Source organism: Calypte anna, chromosome 7 (assembly GCF_003957555.1).
Source record: "Calypte anna isolate BGI_N300 chromosome 7, bCalAnn1_v1.p, whole genome shotgun sequence".
Taxonomy (NCBI): Eukaryota; Metazoa; Chordata; class Aves; order Apodiformes; family Trochilidae; genus Calypte; species Calypte anna.
In genome coordinates, this window is record NC_044253.1 from 21,297,661 (window position 1) to 21,316,079 (window position 18,419).

Below are 18,419 nucleotides of genomic sequence, written 5' to 3' on the forward strand. Positions count from 1 at the left end.
CTCTTTTTTTTTTTTCCCCCTAGTGGTTAAGTCGATGATGTTCACTTGTTACATAATTCACTTTTGTAGCTTTTAAGTGTCTGAATTCCCTCAATCTGTTTCCTCTTTAGATTCTTGATGGTGAAAAAACAGGCACCAATTTCTTTGGTTACTCTATTGCTGGAAACATGGACCTGGACAAAAATTCCTACCCTGATATTGCTGTTGGTTCCCTTTCAGATTCTGTGTCTGTGTTCAGGTATTACATAGACTGCAACTGCTTACACTGAAGTTTGGGGTTTAGTTTTTTAAAAACAAACTACCTAGAAGTAACAAAAAAGCTGTTTGGTCTAGAGTGTATTTTTCCTTCTAGAAGGTGGAATTTGGGGGGAAAAAGTTCCGCAAATTGGTTTGTTAGTTTATTTCCCCTTTTTCATAGAGAAACTGCCTTACAATCAGCTCAGGGGAAGAGTGTGACTGGGGGGGGTTGCTGTGGAGCACTGATGTGTGGTGTGTGTCTATACCCAGCTTTGTCCTGTGGTAACTCATTTGGGTGCCCATGTCCTTTGATGGATTTAAGAGTGATAATTGATTCTTTTGCCTTAAGAAAAGAGATATGAACTGATACATGGGCAAGGGCTTTTGTTTGCCACTGTTATGGACCTCTATTCCTGCTTTACTGAAGACAGAACAAAACAATTCAAACCCCCTCTTTTGCAGCTGCGGATCCATAAGCAGCGAGGCAGAAGGCCTTGCTGAGGTTGCAGTGGGATCCATGAGCTGTGGGGAAACCCTGCAGATAGGATCCTTTGGGATTTCCATAGCACATGCCTTAGTTAGGGACGAGGCCACGGTGTTTTGCAGACCTCTCCTTTTTTCTCCAGTTGAATGTACTGTTCAGTTGAATCACTGGTAATGAGCAGGAAGAGGGCTGTCTCCTCATCAGAGCTGTCAGAGCTGCCTCAGTTCAGATCTTTCCTGTTTGTTGTCAGGTCCCAAAGGAGGAGGAGCAGAAATGCCAAAATTGGCTATCTCAATTTAGGGCATGAGAAATAACACTACCTTTCAGGCAGAATGGCCTTTTCTTGCAATTTTTTGATGATCCCAACTCTAAGCTGTACAGTATCTGTGTACACAATTGGAATGTTCTTAAATACACTGAAACAGCACCCAACAAAAGCAAATCATGTTGATTGTGGAAAGGAACACAGTAAGTGGAAGGGAAGTTGGTTAGATTATTAGGCATTCTGCTTACTCAAAGGGAGTTTTTACAATTTGCTGATAAGGTTAGTACAAAAACTTCTACAGAGGTGAGAGCAAAAACCTTTATGGTAATGAACTGTGAAAAGGGTGGCCCAGTTAGACAAGTTTGCTAGAAAAGGAGGAGGTAGCTCACTGGCATTGTTAGGCAGCCATTAGATGCTTCAACAAGAGGGGGATCAGCTCATTCATCTGTTTACATGAATTGTCTTTTCTTGTCCCTTCCAGAAAGGAAAAGAAGGAAAAAAATTGTCAGGCTGAATTATGGTTACAGCCTACATGCAGTAGAGTCAGGAAATGAAAACATCATTTCCCACAGCCACCCAGGCTCCACATTAAAGCTGCTGAGAACAGTGATTTGAGTGAACTTCAGTACCTACGGTTGTGTTCACAATTACTATTGGAGAGGGAACCATCAATTTGAATTTTATGTTTTTTGTAACTGTATAAAATGACAAGTACATCACATTAGTGTACTCTCCTTCCCTGTCAGGCATTTCATACAATTGTATTTTTTTTTTGTGACTTGCTTTGCTTAGCTTTAAGTAGTTCCCTTTGTTTCTAACCATTATCAGAACCAACCTCTGTGTGTCTTGGGGCTCTTTGTTGCAAATCAGTGCATGCATGGAGGGCGTCTGGGATTCATATGAATTATTTCATTAACCTTAACAAAAAGTTTTCTTCCCTTTTTTTACTCCTTCATTTCCCATTTTTCCTCAAATGAAGATCTCGGCCTGTGATAAGCATTAAAAGAAGCATTACAGTGCAGCCTGACAGAATTGATCTAAAGAAGAAGAACCCTGAGGACCCTAGCGAAATATGGTAACTTTTAGGAAATTTATTATATCAGAAGTATCAGTGTATTGAGTTTTCTGTTGCCAAATTCCAGTCAGTCAGTGATGATAAAGTGAAGGGGTATAAAACTTGTACAGATTAAACAAATGTATGATTATTTTGACATCCTGAATTTTCTATGACTACTGTGCTAAAGACAAGGTGTGGAATGTGTTCTGTTTGTTATATTTGTTTTTGAAAATGAATGTCACTTTGCTACTTTTAACTTTTTTAAGGACTTTTAACACAAGTATCTCAACCTGAACAGTTTTCTAATGAGCAGACATGAAAGAGCAAATGCCAGAAAGTATTTTTTCTAATTGCTTATTAACGATTTTTTTCGTGTTTTGTAATTCAGTTTACTAAGCAGCAAATTATTTTCTAGCATGAAAAACACTGGTAAGACTGATAGTATCAACCAATGAACTATTAAAACCTTTCAGACTATTGGACCATACCTTGTTAAAGTTAATACTAATTTCTTGGCATTTTTTACAGGATGGATGTGAAAGCATGTTTTCAGTATTCTGCAAACCCCAGTGATTTAAATCCAAGAATAAGTAAGTTTTGAAAAGAAATATTTTTATCTGTTTGTCACCTGGTTTGTTTTTCGTCTTTTTCTGTAGAAAAATCTTTTTCTTCATGGAAGAATAGTGCTCAGATTTAGTGACTCATCTGTCTTACTGTGACTGTCAGTTTTAAAACGTGACTCAATTCTAAAGTCAACCAGTTATTGCACTGTCTATATATAAAGTAATGTATTTAAAGTCATGCTGGTGTGTTAGGAAATCCTGTGAATGTCAGACTGAATTGAAGCTTTGAGGCCATGTAACGATGTAACTCTCAGTGACCAAATGGCAGCCAAACAAACCAAAAACATTTTGCTTCTTTAGGTTACTGCTGCTTTCAAAAATAGTTTTAAAAGGCCATTTCGTGTATCATTATAAGTATTATTCCTTACTGGACACTTACTCTGTGTTCTGTATTAATGAAAATGGTTTTATGGAAATTAGTAACTGAAATTTGAAAACACTTCTATTAATGGGAGCCAGGAAGACTGTGCCATAAATATAGTTAAAAATGTAAAGCATTACTTTCTCATGTCTGGCTTTTTTCCCGTTACAATGCTACAGTTACTATACCTCAGAAAACTGTAGGATTTTGAAAGGAAATTAGAAGAATTTTAAGCCCAAACCTCCTTTCTCCTACTGTGTTGAGTTTTTTTAGTTACTTGTAAAATCTGTAATGTGCTTGAATATGGTCCTGGTCATTCAGCAAGTCTGAGCACTTGTAGCTCTCAGAGGTCACTCGTGTGCCCATTTGCATGGTCCTGAGGCCCAGCACACTTGGTGCTGTTCCCTGCAATACTGAATCAGTTTGGTGAATTCAGAGATGATTAAAAGATGCACAGAGTTCAGATCTCTGAAGACGTGCCTCAGCATGCAGCTAGAAGGCTCTAGACACATTTGTGCTTTCTGTGATAAAATTTTAACCGTCTACCTCAAAATCCTGCTGGGTGCTTGGGTGTTACTTGGGATAAAAGGAGGAACGGAGCACAGCCGAGTCAGAGAATTCTCAAGGTGTTGGACCTCGGCCCTCTACTGGCTCCTCAGCAGCAACTACAGCTCCTCCAGCCACTCTGCATGCCGAGTAATGCTGTACTGCTGGAATAAAAACATTTGGTTTACAAGTTCCATTAGGTACGTGCACACAGAGTGCCTGGCTTCACTTCCAGAGGGACAAAACTGGCAGATGGAGAAAGTTTTGTAAATAACTGAAAAGAGTTTGTGAAGCCCTGCACTGGCTGGAACAGTCTTGTAGAATAAAATTATGAGACCATACCTATGTAAGGTAAATGTTCTTTTTAGTAAGGCAAGGGTTCTTTTATAGTGGCCTGCTTTATTTCTTCATACAGAGATCAACTATACATTTGAAGCAGAAAACGAGAGGAGGCAGCTGGGTCTGCCATCCCGGGTACGCTTTAAAGACCACTTGTCTGATCAGTTCACTGCCAGTACAACCCTAAGGGGACAGAACTCAAAGGAGTGTGTGACAACCAAGCTTGTACTGCAGGTAAGGCAGTGAAGTGTAAGTATTTTATTTTTATTTCTTTTAGATCCATTTAAAATGACGGAGGGTCTTTTTTTCAGCCTCATGGTACCTTTGTATGTAACTTAATTTACATGCAATATAAAGCTTCAAAACTAGAAAACCACCATAGTTAAGCAGTACTTTCCTATTCCCTGCACACATGCTGCTTCCTCCTGTTGCCTTTCTTACAAACTATGAATAGACGTCGTAGCCACTGGAGCACACTCCCGGATGTCAGCGGAGCTGAACTAATTTAGAACAACAGAGGGGGAGTAAATGCCAGAAATGGAGAGCTGTTTCCAACAATTATAGAATGTAACGGTATGACTGGCAAGGAAAAGAATTTTAACTCACTGGTTTTGGAGGGGGTGAACAGGACAAGAAAGCTTGGTGTATGCTGTCTGACTTGGCTGTAACACTGGCCCCTGAAGATGGCATTGCTCCAGGAGCTGAACAAACCTGCATTGGCAGCTCAGCAGTGATGAGCCTCCAAGGTTGGTTTTGTCCACAGCAAATTAAAGATCTCCAACTTACACAGCAGGGAGAAAGTGTGTTATTTTACTGTTGTAGGGTAAATTTCACTTGCTTGAGTTACTGTCAGTTGTTCCTAGAAATTATTAATGGTGAGAGAATTCATCAGACTATAGGAGGCTAGGAAAAAAATAAGCCAGTAGGGCTAAGGGTCCTGGTGTTCTTGTGCATTTTTAGAAAATGTTGGGTTTCTATACAGTCAACAGTTTTCATATTGTAAAATGCAGCAGAAAATATTTTGGTTTTCTTCTTCTAAAATGTATATCAGAAGCTAGTCTTTGGGTTGGTTTTTGTTTTCTGCACTGTGCACTAACTATGTAATTTAAAATACTTTAACAGGAAAAAATTAAAGATAAGCTACGCCCCATTCCAGTATCAGTCAGTGTAAAAATTGCTGGAGTGGAGTCAAGCTTACCATCCACAAGAAGAGAGAGAGCACTTCCAGATCTTATACCAATTCTAAATTCAAACGAATCTGAAACAAGGACCACAAAAGTAAGCTTTTGATACAACACTTTTCATAAATTTGCACGTTGATAAATCACTGAATTTTAAAGACTGGATAAAGCTAAGTTGTGACCAAAAGTAATAACTGGAGTGTGCCTTATATGTTAGATTTTGTTATGAACTTGTTGCAAAATGTTTTGAACGGGATCCTGCATTTCTCTGCCAAAAAAAGTGAAGCTGATATAGTTGCTAGTCTTTTTTTCTCTACACAACAGGTTTAGGAGGAAATGTACTTTTGATTAAAAACAGTTGTTGTCTTGCTGTGAACACAAAATCAAAAAATAATGTTCAGTCTAATTCTTCTATGCATAGGATGCTATAACATCATTAGAGCTCTATATTTGGTATACAGATCTCTTTTCCTCAGTGCTCATTGATGAGTCAGACTTAAGAACATTTTTCCTCATTAGAAGTGTACCTTTTAGTCACATTTAGATTTCTAAATTAAAGAGAATCAAGAGCTATGTCTCACCAAGGAAAACTCTGGACAGTCAAGAAGTGTCAGGTTAAAATCTTATGCTCTCCAAGAAGGTGTCACTGCAGACAGCTTATGCAGTGCACATCAGAAACCTTGTTTTAAGCTTTTATCATGTGGCATGCAGTAAAAGTGCTTTGGTTGTATTCAGGTGGAATTCTTAAAAGAAGGTTGTGGAGAAGACAATGAGTGTCACAGCAATCTGAAACTTCAGTACCGGTTTTGCAGCAGAGAAGGAAATGAAGACAGGTTTACTTACTTACCAATGTAAGCCTCGATTAATGCATTGCTAAAATTCACATTATTAAGAAATGTTTGAAAAACCTTTTAGGAGAAAGTTTGGGGAGACTGAGCAGCTTCGTTCTGTCAGTCTGGCAAAGACAGCCCTGTGTAGTACTGATGTGTCAGGGTGGGGAAGCTGGGGGAGTGGGATGAGCTTGTGGTAGAGATTCATATGGATACAAAGTGGTGACAACTTCACAGGTGCGAGCTGAAAGTTAGAAAAGAAAAAGTTTCTAACCTTTGGAGAAATGAGATTCTAAACCAGCTGTGCAGTAGTTCATTGTGTATGATATTTTTAACCATTTCTGAGATGAAATTTGATTGCAAGTATGACAACGTTATAGCCTGTAGTCTAGTTGCCTAATACAAGCAGTTAGTGTGACATGAACAGAGAAATCACTTCCATGCAGCACACCCCTAACACTCTGCTGCATCCCTGCTCTGTGGAGGGCCAGTGAAATTAAAGGAAACAAAACCAAACAAAAACAAACCAAAAGGAAGTATGTTTACTTCCTGTCAGTGGCCAGTCACTGTTAGCAGTGAGTGCCATAACCTGACTTGGAAGCCAAAACCATGTGTAATTTACAAGAAAATAGCAGGTCAGTAGCTTTATTCAGAGAAAACTTACCCACTAATAAACATGACTAAATGCAAGTGCTGGTTTAGAAATACAAACTCTTGGCTACTTGAGGGGTATATCCAGTCTCTTCTGTTCTGTTAGCTGCTGGCTGCTTTCAGAGATGAAATACTGGTCTGGGAAAAATGTGCAATCATTCATGGGGTTGTGGTCTAACAGTAACTCTTCCCTAATGTATTTGGGTAAACCATAGTTAGAAGCAAATTCTCATATGCACTTGGTTTCCTAATGCACACAACCTGCATACTCTTGTTTCTGCAGTGAAAAGGGTGTGCCCGTGCTTGTTCTGAAAGACCAGAAAGACATTGCCCTGGAAATAACAGTGACAAACAATCCATCTGATGCAAAAAATCCACAAAAAGATGGTGAAGATGCCTATGAAGCTAAACTAATTGCAACTTTTCCAGATAGTCTGACATATTCTGCATTCAGGGAAATGAGGGGTTATCCTGTGAGTATTTTTAAAATAAAAGGTATTAAAATTTTTATATATTTTCTGCATATTTTTACTGTTAAATATATTCTGTTTAATCAGGAAAAACAGCTAACATGTGGTGCTAACCAAAATGGGTCTCAAGCAGAGTGTGAACTTGGAAATCCCTTCAAAAGAAATTCCAACGTAAGTTGCACCTATTTTACTCAGGTTATAAAATATGGTGGCTGACTGCAGTCACTCAGTTTCTGTCTGTCATAACTGGAAATTAGATTTGGACCTTTTTCTCTCTCGAACTTGATGCTGTATTTCTAAAGTGCTGCATATGTAAATTGTTCATAAACTTTACTAATATATTTTCTGGATGTGCTTTCTTGTCTAGGTAACCTTTTATCTGATCTTAAGTACCACTAAAGTTAATGTTGATACATCAGACTTGGACATTAATCTGAAGCTGGAAACGTAAGTTTTCTTTGCGTGTGCATGCAATGTTTTTATATACAGTTGTAAACATTTTGAGTTACAAAAGCCATTTAATAGTAAAGTGTAAAATGAACAGTATTGTTTCCTTCTCATTGTAGAACAAGCACTCAAGTTAATTCGACTCCAATTACAGCTAGTGCTAAAGTGGTTGTTGAATTACTTTTATCACTCAGTGGGTAAGTGTTGATAGCACCAAAAAATGGGTGGGGTGGGGGGACAGTTTGCTGCAGACTTCATTATAACTGCAATTATTCTGCTTCTCCACCCCACCTGAACAGAGTTGCTAAGCCTTCTCAGGTGTATTTTGGAGGTAACATCATTGGTGAGAGTGCTATGAAATCTGAAGATGATATTGGAAACCTCATAGAATACGAATTCAGAGTAAGTAATTTAGATTAATGCCAACGTCTGCTTTTAATCAAATGAACAGCTTCTCTTTTAATGCCTACGAATACTCGGAAGAGTTTCTGGGTTTAAAACTGACTTTTCTTGTACCAAAATCCTGACTTTCTGATCAGGACATGAGTCTGATTGCAGACTAGAGCTTCTTCAGGGCTTGACCTTGTAAGATCCTGTTTTAAGAAAGTGGCCCAAGGCTGGCTGCATACTTTTTCTGGGAAGCAGTTCATGCATATTTGGTTGTATGGCATAAAACCCCACGCAGGTAGGAAACAAAACTTAAGCCCTGACCCCAGATTGTGGCACGTCCAGGTGCTAGCAGATGCACACAGACTTCATGCAGGACTGATAAGGCGTAAGATGACACTGCAGGAGCCACTTTGACTGTGTCTTTTTCACCCTTTGGTTGTATTCTTAATTATAAATCAGGGAGAAGACTTCTGTAAAAGCTGTGTTAATCAGCAACAGATTTGTTTTTTCTGTTGTTAATGCAAGCCCAGCTGTCTTTGCACATAGCAGTTTTGTCAGAATTCAAGTGTCAATCCCAAGCACTGATACTGTCTGAGCAGTGCCTGGCTTGAGAGCAGCCCTGAGGAAAAGGACTCAGGGGGTGCTGGTGGATGAGAAGTTCAGCATGAGCTATCAGTGTACACTTGCAGCCCAGAAAGCTGACCAGATCCTTGGCTGCATCAAGAGAAGCATGGCCAGCAGGTTGAGGGAGGTGATTCTCCCCCTCTGCTCTGCTCTCATGAGACTCCATCTGGAGTACTGAGTCCAGTTCTGGAGCCCCTTTTACAGGAGGGACATGGACATGCTGTAGCGTGTCCAAAGAAGGGCCACAGGGATGATCAGAGGGCTGGAGCAGCTCTCCTATGAAGACAGACTGAGAGAGTTGGGGTTATTCAGTCTGGAGAGGAGAAGGCTCCAAGGAGACCTTATTGTAGCCTTCCAGTATCTGACAGGGGGCCTACAAGAAACTGGTTGCCCAGAAAGGTGGTGGAAATCCCATCCCTGGAAGTTTTTAAGGACACACTGGACAGGGCTCTGAGCAACCTGATCTAGTGGGAGGTGTCCCTGCCCAAGGCAGGGGGCTTGGAACTAGATAATCTTCAAGGTCCCTTCCAACCCTAAAAATTCTAATTCTAAGCTTAATTCTGCCAATCCTTCACTTCTTTTTCTACCTGCGTGCATGTATTAAACTAGAAGCAGTCAGAGTATTTGTTTTAGAAGTTGCTATCATGAATATCAACACTAAGAAAGCAAAAAAAGGTTGAGAAACAAATTCCAGACTTAAGAGCAAAAGCTGGCTGTGTCAGAGATCCTCAAAACTTGAAATCTGCCTCAGTTATATAACTGAATGATTTGTTAACTCTAAATTGGAGTTGTTAGTGCTTCACATGAACATATCTAAAAATAAAGAGCTTAAAATTCATGTTACGGAATTTTAATCCTTGTATGTTTAAACTCTCTATTTACTTGCTACCCAAGTGTGCCAGTTTTAGTATATGCTAATATACTTTGACATTCTACCCTGTTTTGACTAACTTTCATCTTTTAAATTTTGTATTAGTGGCATCCTTAAAACCTGCCCAAGTCAGTAAGACTTCCAGGCGAGAGGAAAATGCCTATACAAAGTATTTTAAAGCTTAAAGAATGTTTGTTTTAACAGGTAACTAATTTGGGCAGACCACTGAAAACACTGGGTACTGCGTCTCTGGATATCCAGTGGCCGAAAGAAATCAGCAATGGCAAATGGCTGCTTTATTTGATGAGAATAGATTCCAAAGGCTTGGAAAAAGTCTCCTGTCAACCGGAGGGTGAAATCAATAGTTTGCATTTTGTGGTATGTTACCCTCTCTTATGTTCATCAGTTCGTACAACATGAAAGCACTGCAGCATGCAATGGTTGGGTGTAAGAACTTGCTGCCAGAATATATATATTTTTTTTTTTTTTTTTTTTTTTTGTTTGAAGCATCTGGCAAGCACAATATATATCAAGCTTACCAGGAGATGACCTAACAGCTAATAAGGATAATATGCTAAAAGATGCTATGGCTAGTGACTGTTTTTGCAAGGGACGCTGCCATTGTATGTTCTTGCAGGGTTAAATTGCTGATTGCTTTCTTAAGCAGAAAACAATAAACAACAGCAAACATCTTCCCAGCCTAGGGGAATTCCATATACCTCTTAAAAAGAAAGGGCTTGCACTTAAATTTACTTATTTACAACAAATACAGAATTTCTCAAGCAAGAGTTTCATAGCCCTTCATTGTGCCTATCTAGCAAGATTTTTTTTCTAAACCCTGACCCTTCATTATTTTTTCATAGAGTGTTAAGATAATTTGGGAAGAATTTTTATTTTCATCGTTGAAACTGCATGCACATAAATCCATTCTTGAGAGATCACTACATTAGTTAATACAACTGTCAGTAATTAGTATAAAGTTAAAAATGCATCTACTGAACTTAACACAGTCTTTCTCTACTAGCATAGTAACAATAATATTCTAGAAAAAAAATGGAAATAGCATTGAACTCTTTCTGAATCTAAAACTCCCTTAACCAATTAAAGAAAGTTGTCAGTTGACTTTTCTTTAGGTAATCTCAAATTGTAATAATTGTCCTGACTATACTATCAGCAATAAATGAAGATTAGTAGGGATAGATACTGACTTCAGTCACATGCTCATCTTGGAACAAGAAAACACTCACTGAACTTATTTCTCTGCTTATATGGGATCAGAGTTAAGAAATACTTAGACAAACTAGTAAAAAATCTTCTTTTTTTCTTTATTTAAGGAATCCCACAACTCAAGAAGGAAACGTGAGGTTGCAGAGAAGCAGATTACAGATAGCAAGGCATTTTCTTTATTTGCAGAAAGAAAATACAAGACCTTGGTAAGTTTACAGCACCAACTGCAGTCCTGTCACATTCCTCTCCTGCACTCATAAGAGGGCTTTTCTGAGTTTTGCAGGGTTGAAAGGTGTCTTGTCTTTATTTTTACCTTAAATCCAAGTGTCATTGCTTTTAAAATTTGAACATTTAGATTATTTACTGATTAGAGAGAAATAGGAAGAAATTTCTGCATAGTTATCTACATTAAAATAAATAGTATCACTATCTTCACTGTATTTTTCCTGTTGCTGTCAGCACAAGTGGATTTTGGTTCTTGCACGTAAATACAATGCATGTCACCCCATTTTTAACCCTGTGGCAGGGGGGTTGAACAATTTCTGAGGACTTGTTTTTATCTACACATAGAAATTTGTAATTGCAGGACTGCAATGTGAATGCACGCTGTGTGGACATAAAATGTCCCCTGAAAGACTTAGACAGCAAGGCATCTATTGTGCTGCGTTCCAGACTGTGGAACAGTACTTTCTTAGAGGTAAGTCCTCTCGCCTAACATTTTTGGAAGGTCAGAGTTCTTTATTTTTCTGTGCCTAATGTCCGTATTTTCTTTGGGAACAGGAATACTCCAAAATGAACTACCTGGACATCCTTGTTAGGGCTTCAATCAGTGTTCCTGCTGCAGCCAAGAATGTTAAACTAACCAATGAAGCTGCTCAGGTGAGTTCAACATTAGATGCCAACTATATGTTATCGTTGTAATTTTTCCAGCTCATCTCAAAGACTGAAAAAAAATCTAAACCATTTTAAAACAAAAGTAGCTAAAACTTGAGCTTTATAAAAAGTAGTTTTGAATTATTTTTTTTACCTTTTAATTAGGTTGGAAAAAAATTCTTACAATATTGAAATGAACCAGTAAGAACGAACAACTTCAGAAACATGATATAGATGAGAGAGAGGAGACATCTTGTTAGAGAACAGATAACACTGTATAAATTGCCACTTTATATTACACATGGATGCTTCTGAAATGCTTTTTTGTGTCTTCATTATTTTTCTCCTTCAGGTACGTGTTACTGTCTTCCCTGCAAAACCAGTAGCACTTTATACTGGAGTACCGTGGTGGATCATCTCAGTGGCTATTTTTGCTGGAATACTGATGCTTGCACTGTTGGTATTCTTACTATGGAAGGTGAGTTTTTATTAATCTGATTATTTTACATTTTCTGGTCTACAATTGACAAGAAAGCAAATACTTAAAGTATTTTGGTTTGTATTTGGGACTTAAACTAGAGCAAAATTGTCAATAACTTTATCACTGTCTGTTTTGCAACAGGAAGACTTGATGTGAAAATTTTCTCATTCCACATCAAAGAATTTTGAGTGCATGGCAAAACTTGAGTATTTGGTTCATAGACCATTGTTACTTTGAAACAGATAGATACAGCTAGCTGGGGCTTCTGCAGTTAGGTGTAAAAATTCATGTGAGCTGTTCTACAAATGGTTTAGCAAGTGTCTGTTCTTGTAACACTAGAAATACAGCTAAACTACTAGTAGATGAAGGTCACAGAAATAATACATAGCCAAGTATGTAAAAACAAAAAAAATTGGGAAGCTATTTTTCTAACTACCTTTTGCACTTTTACAACTAACTTGTAACAGTATAAGAGCATAATCCTTTCATTCTTAGTTTTCACAGCCTGAGGCAGTTAGTATTTGCTGTTATATGATAGCAAAAGGTTATTAAGAAGAGGTGAAGAATATCCCATGTCATTTACTTTCTTCTAGAGAAACTGCAGAAAGTTTCTTTGCTGCAGAGCTACTGTTTGCTGCATGTGGCTTTCCACAGGATAGTTTTGACCTATTTTCTAATAAATGCCCAGCCCCTGCTGCAAATGTTGAGGATGAATTAGTACTTTGGGTGGGCTGTCCGGCTGTAACTGCTGGGGTCTTACTGTGCATGCCTGTGTTACACATTTTCACACCTGGCAGTGTAAAATTCTTCTTTTGATGACAAACACGGTGCCATCTTGCAAAGGACAAACATGGCATTTCAAAGCCAGCTGTGTGACTGGTTTAAGACAAATGCTGGTGTTCTACAAGTCAAAGCAGTACTTATTTTTGGTTCTAATTTTCTATCCCATGTACTAGTCCATGAATAGGTTTCTTTCTTCTCTTCACAGCCAGCTTTAGTTGCTATGGATATACTTACAACAGCCTTTGTTAAAAAAAACAAACCAGCAGTCAACAAAAAGATGGACGCATTACATATTTAATACTCTTTTCCTCAGGTTACTCTATTTTACATATGGAGTTAGTCCAAGAAGTTCACAGATACAGAAACAACTGAGTTCTTGTGATTTTTATTTTTTTTTCCCTATTATTATTTCTTGCTTCCTTGTAGTGTGGTTTCTTCAAGAGAAATAAGAAAGATCATTACGATGCCACGTATCACAAGGCTGAGATCCATGCTCAGCCATCTGATAAAGAGAGGCTTACTTCTGATGCATAGTATTGATCTTCTTCTGTAATTGGTAATTGATGATATTCTTTCACTTTTAGCTGTGGCACGTGCTATGGTTGCAGTGGCTAACTGTGAAGCTTCTATTGCAATGTTCTATTAACTTTTGGATTTCAAAATACTGTACTTGCTTGCTCATTCTGTCAATACATTTTCAACTTCTGGTGCACGTGATCAAACACAGCTGTTTACCTTGGTCTAAAAAGCTTTTTGTTTATTTCTTTAGAAAGCATCTTGATCTATTACAATGGTTTTTAGTATTTTTTTTAAATTTATGTTTTAACCGTGTAAGAAAGTTTTTAAGCCTGACAGATAGTAATCAACATTGCAGAGTTAAAATTTAAAGCTAAGCCTATGTGGACAACAGATAAGCTTGCTTTACTAATCTTTACTGCATGTTAAAAGATAATGAAAGGGGTTTCCATAATGAGAATTTAATTGCTCTGAAAAAATCTGTTCAATCCTAAAGTATACTTTCTAGGAACAAACTTTCCTCTGCTGAAGCTACTAGCTGCATGATGATTTCTGCTTCTACCAATCTTAACCTAAGGTCCTACATGCATGTACATATTAATAAGTGATGCTTGGGATTGGGGGTGGGGAGAATTTCTTAACTATAATATGTCAATGTTTAAAGAAATCTTAAAGAAAAGATTGGTAAAGATTTGGCCTATGCCTGGACATAACTTTTTTTTTTTTTTTTTAATTCTGTTCCATTCAGGATCTAACAATATCTTAAATTAGCCAAACAAACAAACACCCCCCCAAATACCATGGACAATACATGCCACTTTAATATTTTTTTTCTAGCAACATCTGTTGACAGCTGAACGGCACAGTGTCTTTTAACCTTAGTTGGATCATCAGTGACCCATAAGCTTGTGAAGTTGGCTACTATAATCATCATCCTTGTAACACTGTGCCCATCGCTCCATTGTGTTTTGAAAATTAATTTTTAAGTTCATTCCTCAAAATCTGTTTTTACAGTGGGTCTGAATAAACTGCAGGGCACAAACAAACTGTACTAGATTTCATCAAGGCAGACTTGTGTCATGGCACAATCCACAATTTTCACATTATGTCTGGTTTTTATCCTATTGAAAACTAAGCATGAGTCAAGTTCCAATACTTAATGTGCATAGTTACTGCAGGTGACTGCAGGTGAGATGGTGCTTTGAAAAACAAGTCCCTGCTGTAACTTTGTTGAAAGCCCTGGAAGTCTTTCTGTAGCTTTTTAAATGTAAATTATGTCACCATGCAGGACAATACTGAAGTGTATACACCTACCTTTGATCAAGAGAGGCAGACTTTCCTGAACTGTATCTACTTTTCTGTGTAGCAGCCAACTCTCGTTATATGAACGAACAGCTTCATAAGAAGACTTGAAAATGTGCAGAACAAAATTAAAAAGTTAGTGGAGGGACTGTTTTTCAGGTGTTAGATTACCAAAATGTCAGAGTGTGCCACTGGTCAGCACCTGCTGCTGGAACTACCAGCAGACCTGCTGGCTCATATTTTTATAGCTATGTAGGGTACATTTTTGGCCTACAAGTTTTTGTTTTCAATTTTCTTACCAGTGTATCTGTCCAAAAGAATAATTTACTGCCTCTGTAGTTCAAGTTGCTGCTGAGTACCTGAAGTGTTCTTTTTCTTCTCTGCCCCAGTGCGGGTTCTTCCAGCGTTCTAGGTACGAACACAGCGTCCCTCGCTACCATGCTGTAAGGATTCGGAAAGAAGAGCGACAGATCAAAGATGGGAAATGCAAAGACCTGGAGACAAAACAGTGGTTCACAAAATGGAATGAAAACGAAAGTTATTCTTAGGGAAAGTTATCTTCGTCCACATAGTTCAGATAGAGGTTAATGTTGTCATTAATGGAATACTGATGGAGTTAGACCTATGAACACTATGGACATTCACCATTTGATTGTAGATACTACTACTTATATTGAGGCTTTTGTTTGCACAGTTAAAATTGCTTCAACAGATTTTATTTGCATTATTTAATTTCCAGGCTGCCTCTTTTCCCCTTCAAATCTAATTCACACTTTAGAAGATACTGTGTTGATTTGAGGTCTTTTTATGCAAAACCACCACAGCAGACCTTTTCCTGTGATCCTAACCTTCTTCCTTGGTATGCAAGGTCAAGGTTAAGGTCAAGACAGGTTCTCCTTCCTCCCCCAAATTCACAGTCCATTAGAAACATACAGTGGCCTTAACACACTTCATTGAAGTACAGTCTGAAGACCTGCAAATCTACTTTAGTCATATACTGCAGTAGTTAGGGCTTAACAAAAAGCATCATCTTAAACTACATGTGCAATAGGTCATGTTGCTTGTGGATTTTTTGTTTGTTTTTTTTAAGATCAGATTGTATGATTCTTGCTCACAAATATACACAGGTTTTTTTTTTAAAAAAGAGGCTTGAATATTAGATGTATTTCTTGTGTATATATTTTAGTCATTTTTGTATTTATTTTTGTTACAAATCATTGTCTTTGACTAACTGTTAGGCCAAAGACTTAATTGAACCTTCAAATCCACAATGTTTTTGAACTTCAGATTATGAGACCTGAGGATTTCTCTGCATTTGATAAGTCACTGAAGGCATCAATGCTTTCTAAAAATGTAAATACTTATTCTAGTGATGGGGAAGGGAGTGTTTCTGATACCTGTAACTTTATGTAATATGAATTATCAGGTCTTTTGTAACATGATTTGTATATTACTTCAGACTATTTAAGGATTCGGACACCAAGCAGAAGTAGGGTTTTTAGATACAGTTTTACTGCAAGAAGTGAGAGGCAACAGCTTTTCTGATTCATAAGAAGTTCCTGTTTGGCAAAAGGCATTGACTACTGCAGCTGTTATATAGTACTTGAAGGAGGCTGTAAATGCCTTAACTTACCTTAACTTTGTGGATCTGCACTGGTCCATGTTGAGACTACTGAATCCTCTTGAATACCTGAATGTTGATAAAATAGAACCACAATGTTGTGTTATTAGTAATGTAGTTACTGTAACATAACTGATAGAACTGTTTGAAAGAGTTTACTATTTTACCCATGTTCTAAAGCATTGGTACTATTTAAGAACAAAGATTTAGTTCACAATTGCTTATTCCATGTGGAACAAAATTCTGCTCAAAAAGAATGCACATTCACTGCTAGTAATTTGAACTATGCAAAAACCTCTTGGTACTTTTTCCCCTCATAGGGTAAAAACCTGCTAACTTTAAATACACCTTCTTGGAAGGTGTGGCCACCTATCATTATAGAAAATATATTAATTTAATACCCTTCTTCCTTCCACTAGATAATTTCAGTATTTTGTTTTTTGATTTTATGAACTCTTACACATGTATTTTAGCTCTTACCCAGTTTTTGAGCTTTCAGAAATCAAGTTTATTTGCTGAAAGGCTCAGAGCATCAGAAGCCAGGCTAATCAGGGGCTAAGAAACTTGGCAATAGTCTTGGAGTTAAAAGCAGATTGTGGCCCTCACCTAAGAACGTGAATGTCAGCAGTCTTAAACTGGAAGTTCTTGAAAAACAAGTCATGTCACTGGTATTCTTTTATCTCAAAGGTTTTTTTTCATACCAGCTATCAATGCTACATCATTCCATTATTAGAAATTACCTGTGGATATTTGTATAGAAGTGTGAAATAAATTTTTTTTTAAATTAAACATTGTTTTCCTAATAGTGATTTCTTATCGTAATTTACTGAAGTAGCCACAGCTAAGTTCACAAGAAGAATAAGCTGAAAAGTTGTCTCATTCTCTGCAGTGCTGTAACTCTCAGTTCCCTGCCCCATGGAAGGTGCAGATAAGGCAGCAGCAGCAGGAGATAACGGGCAATCTCATGCTCACAGGCTGCTTGCTGCTTGCTGCACTTTCCAGCACTGGTAAGAGTAAGGCTTGGAGTCTGGCAGGGGACCAAGTGTCACCTCTCAGGGGACAGAGCCACCCTCTCCCTCCAGGCTTCACTCATGCTGCCCAGGGTACCTTCAAAGCAAGCGTGCTGCTAAAAGCTCCCTGCCAGACACGTGTACCTGTAACTGGAGGAGGTGGATACATCCCATACAATTAGTGGACAAAATTAGGACATCAAAACCTGCTTTTATCAAATATTACCATTTACATAACTATACTCACAAACGTCCACAAGACAAAATACAGACTGGGAGAACACTTAAGTAGCTGATCATAGAAAGTATAATACAAATATAGCATATCAGGTTTTACGTATGCTCATGTATACTATACACATAAAATACATGTATCTGCATATATAAAACCTAATGTACTATAGTTGCTATATATATTTAGTATATTTGTGTGTCGTGTGTGTGTATATACATATATATGTATATACACGTATGTATATATATGTATACATATATATGTATATACACACAGATATATATATATACACAAATATGTATGTGTATATATATATATATACACAGATATATATACACAGATATGTGTATATATATATACACACAGATACACATATATATATATATAAAATGCACAATGTAGCCTCTGGTTCATAAATAGACCAGTAGTAAACTGCTATACCTTCACACATGTTTAACTGTCACAGTACAGGAGACACATCTTAGAACTTTACAGTGCAAGGGACTGTCACAGCACAGTTTCAGTAACCACCTGTGCAGAAGTTATATACGGAAGAAGAGACAGAGCAGGGTGCCCAGCTGCTCATGTCCAGAGTTGGCACATAAGAAGGGAAGGTTCCCAAAGTGGCATCAGAACTCCTGCCCCCACTCAGAATGTGACAATGCCAATGTCACTGCAGCAGCATGCCTTGCCAGACCACACACCAGCAGAAAACCTGCAGATCTACAAACAACTGAAATAACTTCTCAGAGCACTAAGTAGGTGAGAGTATCAGCTGCTGCTTGCAAAACCCAGGAAAAGACGCTGTGATGACACAAACAGGCATCCAGCCAGAGCTCTGAGCCAGAAGAGGCGCATGGACACGCTTCTGCTGGCTGACCAGACCTCAAACCCCTGTGTGGCAAGAATGCCAGCAGTGTATTTCCCTATGGTGGCTGTGTATGCAGGTGCTTCAGTGTTCATCCCAGTGTTCAGATAGCTTTAAATGTCCATTT

The 18,419-nt window shown here is 38.0% G+C and overlaps 1 protein-coding gene across 2 annotated transcripts in view; it reads left to right on the forward strand.

Annotated features, from left to right (window-relative positions):
• ITGA6 (integrin subunit alpha 6) overlaps positions 1-16,968 on the forward strand; it is a 44,796-nt gene extending 27,828 nt beyond the window's left edge. Inside the window, exons 9-26 of one of the 2 annotated variants that reach the window (XM_030454625.1) lie at positions 111-238; positions 1,966-2,061; positions 2,572-2,633; positions 3,989-4,146; positions 5,035-5,190; positions 5,829-5,944; positions 6,858-7,047; positions 7,132-7,215; positions 7,412-7,491; positions 7,611-7,688; positions 7,791-7,893; positions 9,581-9,754; positions 10,711-10,809; positions 11,190-11,300; positions 11,384-11,482; positions 11,829-11,954; positions 13,167-13,296; positions 14,948-16,968. In XM_030454625.1, coding sequence (XP_030310485.1) covers positions 111-238; positions 1,966-2,061; positions 2,572-2,633; positions 3,989-4,146; positions 5,035-5,190; positions 5,829-5,944; positions 6,858-7,047; positions 7,132-7,215; positions 7,412-7,491; positions 7,611-7,688; positions 7,791-7,893; positions 9,581-9,754; positions 10,711-10,809; positions 11,190-11,300; positions 11,384-11,482; positions 11,829-11,954; positions 13,167-13,274 — 1,968 coding nt within the window. In that variant the 3' untranslated portion in view covers positions 13,275-13,296; positions 14,948-16,968. The remainder of the gene's footprint in view (positions 1-110; positions 239-1,965; positions 2,062-2,571; positions 2,634-3,988; positions 4,147-5,034; positions 5,191-5,828; positions 5,945-6,857; positions 7,048-7,131; positions 7,216-7,411; positions 7,492-7,610; positions 7,689-7,790; positions 7,894-9,580; positions 9,755-10,710; positions 10,810-11,189; positions 11,301-11,383; positions 11,483-11,828; positions 11,955-13,166; positions 13,297-14,947) is intronic. The other variant, XM_030454623.1, reaches the window with a different exon arrangement.
• The last annotated feature ends 1,451 nt before the right edge of the window (positions 16,969-18,419 follow it).